We start from the raw sequence: 6,348 nt of genomic DNA, 5'->3' as shown, positions 1-6,348 counted from the left end.
GTATTGAGAATTAGGTAATAAAGTTGAGATGGAAGTCCAAGCATGGTTAGGTACAATTTCCTTATACATTCGACCACACAGCAAAATGCCACAAGAAGGGTATTTGAGTAACTTCCACGTCTAAGCCAATCTCAATTCCATTGCATGTCATCTTCAACCTTTGTACCGTTGAGATGTTAACTTCTCAACCTTCACATCTCCCGCCATTTTTCTCAAATAGCCATTGCTTCACGTTATGGGAACTGAACAGAACAATAAAAACAGAGAAAAACAAAAACCATAACCTTACTATATATACCTCTCAACAACAGAAACCTTTTGGTTTTCCATCTCTACAACCACACCCATTTCCTTTCTATTGATGCTCCTCCTCCTTCGTCATCTTCTTGTTCCTCAACTGCACAAGAGAACTTGTTTGCTCCACTCATTGCCTGACGTTGGATTTGACTGAATTGACAGTCATGAGGGTGTTCATTTCAGCTGTCTTCCTTTTTGTCTTTTTTTCTCTTGGCGGTGAGTCTTCTTTTGCAAGTGATGTTCAAATGACATTTTCAACTTCTTGTATTGATGTGTTTCGATGATCAATCTTCGTGTTCTTTTTTTGCTCGTAGCTGCCTATGATCCGTTGGACCCAAATGGGAACATAACCATCAAATGGGACATCATGTCTTGGACACCCGATGGCTATGTGGTAAGAATTTCTCTTCTGTTATCAGTTTAGATCCGATGAATAATGAGTTAGTGATTCCATATCCTCTCGACTTTTTGTGGTTATTAGGCAGTAGTCACGTTGAACAACTTCCAAATGTACCGGCATATAATGAGCCCTGGGTGGACAATGGGGTGGACTTGGGCGAAAAAGGAAGTGATATGGTCGATGGTGGGGTCGCAGACAACGGAGCAAGGCGACTGCTCCAAGTTCAAAGGAAACATTCCTCACTGCTGCAAGAAAAACCCCACTGTTGTGGATTTGATGCCTGGTGTTCCTTACAACCAACAGTTTACAAACTGCTGCAAAGGTGGGGTTGTGGCTGCTTGGGGACAAGACCCTCAAGCTGCTATTTCAGCCTTTCAGCTTAGTGTTGGCCAAGCAGGTACTTCAAACAAGACTGTCAAGCTCCCCAAGAACTTCACTTTGCTCGGTCCCGGCCCCGGATACACTTGTGGCCGTGCAAAAGTTGTGCCTTCCACCACTTTCCTCACACCCGACCGTCGCCGCAAAACTCAAGCTTTGAGTAAGATCATGTTCATTGTAGTCCACTATCTCCATTTCATCCGTGAGTTTTAAGGTTGCAATGTATTCATCTTTCCTTTTTCTTGCAGTGACTTGGAATGTGACTTGCACTTACTCTCAGTTTCTAGCAAGAAAGAATCCTAATTGTTGTGTTTCTTTCTCATCTTTCTACAATGATACGATTACATCTTGTCCATCTTGTGCCTGCGGTTGCCAAAACAAGAACAATTGTGTACAGTAAGGCTACCTGTTTCATTCTCATTTCTTTTTAGTATTATTGCTATAACAAATGACAGCTGACTTGTGGTATGGTTTTATAATGACTAAAGGAATGATTCTAAGATTCTTAAACTGGTTGGAATCAATACACCAAGGAAAGACAATGCCCCGTTGCTGCATTGCACACATCACATGTGCCCTGTTCGAGTTCACTGGCACGTAAAGCAAAATTACAAGGAATATTGGCGGGTGAAGATCACCATCACAAACTTCAACTACCGAATGAACTATTCACTTTGGTCTCTTGTTGTCCAGCACCCGAATCTGAACAATGTAACACAAGTTTTCAGCTTTGACTATAAACCCCTTGTTCCCTATGAATCGATTAGTAAGTAAAACATCAAACTCAGTCGCTGTTTTCTTCTCATTTCCTTTCATATTCAGTAAAAGGGTACTAAATCATAGTTTTTCCTCGTTATATACACAGATGATACAGGAATGTTTTATGGGATGAAGTTCTATAACGACCTTCTTATGGAAGCGGGGCCATTTGGGAATGTACAATCAGAAGTGTTGTTGCGAAAAGACCAGAATACGTTCACTTTCAAGCAGGGATGGGCATTTCCTCGAAAAGTTTACTTCAATGGTGATGAGTGCATGCTTCCGCCACCCGACACATACCCTTTCCTGCCAAACGCTGCCCGACAAAGGCCCATTGCCCTCTCATCTTCAATTACTTTGCTGCTGCTATTGCTTCTGCTAGCTATTTGCTGAGACCCATTTTAGAATTGTTAAGAGAGATTGTAATGTAACTTTTAAGTGGCCAAGTCCATATTTTTGACACATAGGAACAAATCACAGGTATACTACAACTCAAGTTCAAAATGGAGAATGTCATATGGATGAAGAATTTACACTTTTTTCTTTGTAATCTACTTTTCCATTCACAAAAATTCCACTACCATCGACATGATCATACATGAAAGAAGATAAATACTAGGAATGAAAAAAATAGCAGAACATTTAGTAAAAACAATTGCTTTGTAAGAATGTTCCAATCTCCCACAGCTAAACAGATCTCGACACGGACATGGAAATATTAGAAAGTTTATGTAATATAGTACAACATTTACAAAGTGAATTCAATTGCCAAACAAATTCACCTGAAGCTACAATTGAAGTTAAAAGTCATCATCCACATCCATGAGATTCATCATTTCTTTTAATAGTATGGGCCAGACTGATCTGCTTCAAAACTTCAGAATGACTCCAGTGTACCAGGAAGTTATGCAAACGAATGGTGAAAGGACAAGAGAGCCAAGGAAATCAGCAAAAGCATAGTAAACACTGAGACACCTCGCTTAGAACCCTTGTTCGGTAAGTAGGGATAGGCTTCTGGAGGTGGCATAACACAATTGTCCCCATTAAAATAGATCCTCCGAGGGAAAGCCCAGCCTTTATCAAATGTGAAATCCGATTGATCCTTCCGGAAAAGAAGCTCTGTCTGTACATTCCCAAGAGGACCTGCTTGCATGAGCAAATCGTTGTAGAACTTGACTCCCCACAGGATTGCAGTATCATCTGTTTTAGAAATACACATACTTAATTATAAACGTAAAAGAATAGGAACAAGGGAAGGAAGATTGATAATAAGAGGTAAACAGAGAGTCAATCCTACTTATTGTTCCATATGGATTGATTGACTGGTAGTTGAAGCTGAAAATCTGTGTCAGATTGTCGAAGTTGGGATGTTGGACAACTAAGTTCCAATTTGTATAGTTCATCATGTAATTGAAGTTTGTAATTGTGATCTTCACACGCCAATACTCCTTATAGTTAATCTTCACGTGCCAGTGAACACGGATCGGGCACATGTGGCCAGTACACTGAACCAAAGGTGTCAAATTGTTCTTGCTAGAACTAGCACTGTTAACAACAGAAGCTAAATATGGAGAATTTGGCCTGCAAATAAGCATGTTGGCATTAGTCCGAGTCATGCTAGTTTATAGTTTTATATGAGGCAGTGATCTTACTCCACACAATTTTGGGGTGTGTTCAAGTTGCTTTGGCAGCCACAGGAGCATTTCGGGCAAGAAACAATTGTGTTGTTGTAAAATGATGACAGCGAAACACAGCAAGTAGGAGTTTTTTGGGCCAGAAATTGTGAATATGTGCATGTAACATTCCATGTCACTGCAAATAAGGATTTTGGAGCAAAATATCAGTGAGCTAGTACAAGGATTTGTTGAAAGGAAAGATACTGAATATGAAATCAACTTGAACTTGAAGCTACCGAAAACCTTAGAAACAGGAAAATAGTACAAGCATACAACTCTCAGATCGTACTTACTCAAGGCCTGTGTAACTCTCCGTTTGTCTGGGGATTTGAATTTGCTCGGTTTAACAATCTTGGCTGGTCCACAGGTATAACCAGGTCCAGGTGCTTTTAAAGTGAAGTTCTTTGGTAGTCGGACGGTTTTATTTGAGGTTCCGGCTGAACCAACGGTGAGCTGAAATGAGCTTACTGCAGTAGCTGGATCTTGCACCCAGGAGTTAAGAACTCCACCTTTACAGCAATTTGCAATCTGTTGGTTATAAGGAGTTCCGGGCAATAGATCAACAACCGTTGGATCCTTCTTGCAGCAATGGGGGATGTTCCCCTTAAATCTAGAACAATCACCTTGCTCAGTTGCTTGGCCTCCCATCATGTTCCATATGACCTCTTTCTTTGCCCATTTCCATTGAAGAGACCATCCCGGTGTTTGAATATGACGATATTGTTGGAAATTATACAGAGTAACTACAGCCTATACATTCACAAGGTTTATAATGTAAGAACAAGAACAGAAAAGAAAAAGGCAACTATGGCCTCATTAGATAACATTGTCGTTCCTGTTTCCCACTTTTTGTTTCTTGTTTGTTTAGAGAACTAAAAACACAAATACGTTTGGAAGTTAAATTTTCTATGACCATCGTCCATGTTTTGAAACGCGAGAAAGCGAGGCGCACACCACAAATCAAAATTAAAAAATTCCTAAAATCCCCATTTCTCTATACAAACCCTCCGCCACAAAGAGCCATCGCACATTGATGCCTCGCACATTTAAATGAGTAAATTAGAGTAAAACAAAAACATTAATTCTCATGAAATGGACACAGTGATGCATAATACTTACAACATATCCATCAGCAGTCCAGCTCATAACATCCCATTTGATAGTTATGTTTCCATTTGGATCAAGTGGATCATATGCTTCTGAAAAATAAAATTAAATAAAAAAGGAGAGAAAAAAAAAAGACAATAAGTCAGCATCACCCTCTGGAGATCAAACAGTGCTCGAAAGATATTAGTCAAATAATAATGATTAAAAAGATGAAATCCACAAGAAAAAAGCAATACGATCCATGCACAGAATTAGTAGCCCCAAGAATATAACCTATAACACTGTTAGGTAAACATCATTTCTCATCCAAAATTTAGGCACTCCTTATTAACTTTGCTCTCAATCTCTTCTCAGAAAATTAAACAAACATAAAATCAAAATAATCATAATCATAATCATGATAAACTTTCAGAATAAAGAAGAAACAGGGGATTTTTCGTCAAATTCCGGAGCCAGAATCATTTGTGCAGAGTCTTGAGCATGCAGAGAGCATAATGCATTAGACCAGAAAAGCTCTGAACCAACCACCCATTTGAAAGTTCAAGAAAGAAGACCCGAAAAACTGAAGTCCACCCAGGTGACGAAGACCCAATAAGATCAAAATAAAAATAAAAATAAAAAAATGAGAGAAATAAACCCCTGAAACTCAAAAGTAATCCATTTCATCACTCATCAAATTCAACATAAGAAAAACAGATTGTAGAGCCGGTCAGTCACAAAAATAACCAAAAAGAGAGAAAGATTGTTCTAAACAGAGACTATTGTGAAAACAATCAAACAAACTGACACCCATTAAGTCAAAATGAGGGTTAAAACAAAGCGTAAAAGAAAGGAAGAAGAAGAAACAAACCCGTTGAAGCAAGAAAGGTAGAGAAGGCAAGAAAAAGGGCGAGAAGGGGAAAGAGAGAGTGTAATCTGGAAATGGGTAGAGCCATAATTATGGGTTTGGTTAAAAAATCGTGGGTTCAGGGTTCTGGGTTCGTGAGTTTTAAGCTTTTGTAACGTCTGAGAATCAAGAGAGAGAGAGAGAGAGAGAGAGAGAGAGAGAGAGAGAGAGAGAGAGAGAGAGAGAGGTGAAAAGGAAAACGCGGAAAGAAGAAATGGGAATGCAAGGTGAGAGTTGTTCTTTGCTCACTTGGCAAATCGTTTTGAGGAGAGGAGTGGAGATGGAAAGCGTTCTGAGAGAGCCCACTGAGAATTTCTCTTTTTTCAAATTGACAAATATACCAAACTGTCAGTTTCATGCTTCCCTCATCCCCCTTAGCGGACAAAAAAGTTTTTCTTTTGCCCAAATTTTGGTCCTATTTTATATCCATTTATCAAAACAAATACTTCTTCTTTTCGCTTTAAAAATATAAACTTTTCCTTTTATTTTAGGACTTCTGTTGCTGTTTCCTTCTATTGCATCTTAGCCATCAATTTTCAATTACATTGAAAATTCAAACTTATTAAAATTGATCTACCAATAAAACTTCATTACGATACACCTAATTTTCATTCCAATAGATAAACATAACATAAAATGTAAAAGTGTGATTGTAGTTAATATGATTAGGGTGTATTGATTCAGGAGAGACGAAAATAGATTAAGATTCAATTTTTTAATATGTGTAGATTTTGAGTTATTTAATCAAATAAGATGGATTTAAGAAACGTAAAGACAGCTTCAAAGTGAGGTTATGATTTGATGGGCAAATTCTATTTATATTACTTAAGGAATAAATGAGGTGT

At 38.5% G+C, this 6,348-nt stretch overlaps 2 protein-coding genes across 3 annotated transcripts; one reads left to right on the top strand and one right to left on the bottom strand.

Moving 5' to 3' along the window:
* Window positions 1-258: 258 nt before the first annotated feature.
* LOC103502426 (COBRA-like protein 4) lies at window positions 259-2,371 on the top strand. The gene is made up of 6 exons (XM_008466362.3): window positions 259-513; window positions 612-691; window positions 779-1,235; window positions 1,324-1,471; window positions 1,564-1,841; window positions 1,941-2,371. Exons 1-6 carry the CDS (start codon window positions 462-464, stop codon window positions 2,225-2,227), a joined length of 1,302 nt encoding a protein of 433 aa, XP_008464584.1. The 5' UTR covers window positions 259-461; the 3' UTR covers window positions 2,228-2,371.
* Window positions 2,079-5,804, bottom strand: LOC103502425 (COBRA-like protein 1). 2 transcript variants are annotated; one of them, XR_007822409.1, is made up of 7 exons: window positions 5,468-5,804; window positions 4,630-4,709; window positions 3,804-4,260; window positions 3,487-3,646; window positions 3,132-3,415; window positions 2,617-3,034; window positions 2,079-2,223 (listed from the first exon to the last, which is right to left on the bottom strand). XR_007822409.1 is itself a non-coding variant. In XM_008466361.3 (7 exons), the coding sequence occupies exons 2-7, from the start codon at window positions 5,550-5,552 to the stop codon at window positions 2,739-2,741; spliced, it is 1,362 nt and encodes a 453-aa protein (XP_008464583.2). In that variant the 5' UTR covers window positions 5,553-5,654; window positions 5,690-5,803; the 3' UTR covers window positions 2,353-2,738. The 2 variants fall into 2 exon arrangements, 1 of the variants encoding a protein (XP_008464583.2); XM_008466361.3 differs by lacking the exon at window positions 2,079-2,223 and having other exon boundaries at window positions 2,353-3,034; window positions 5,468-5,654; window positions 5,690-5,803.
* Between the last annotated feature and the right edge of the window lie 544 nt (window positions 5,805-6,348).

The sequence above is a fragment of the Cucumis melo genome, chromosome 7 (genome assembly GCF_025177605.1).
Source record: "Cucumis melo cultivar AY chromosome 7, USDA_Cmelo_AY_1.0, whole genome shotgun sequence".
Taxonomy (NCBI): domain Eukaryota; kingdom Viridiplantae; phylum Streptophyta; class Magnoliopsida; order Cucurbitales; family Cucurbitaceae; genus Cucumis; species Cucumis melo.
Note: the sequence above shows the minus strand (reverse complement) of the source record. Positions and strands in the feature narration are given on the sequence as shown.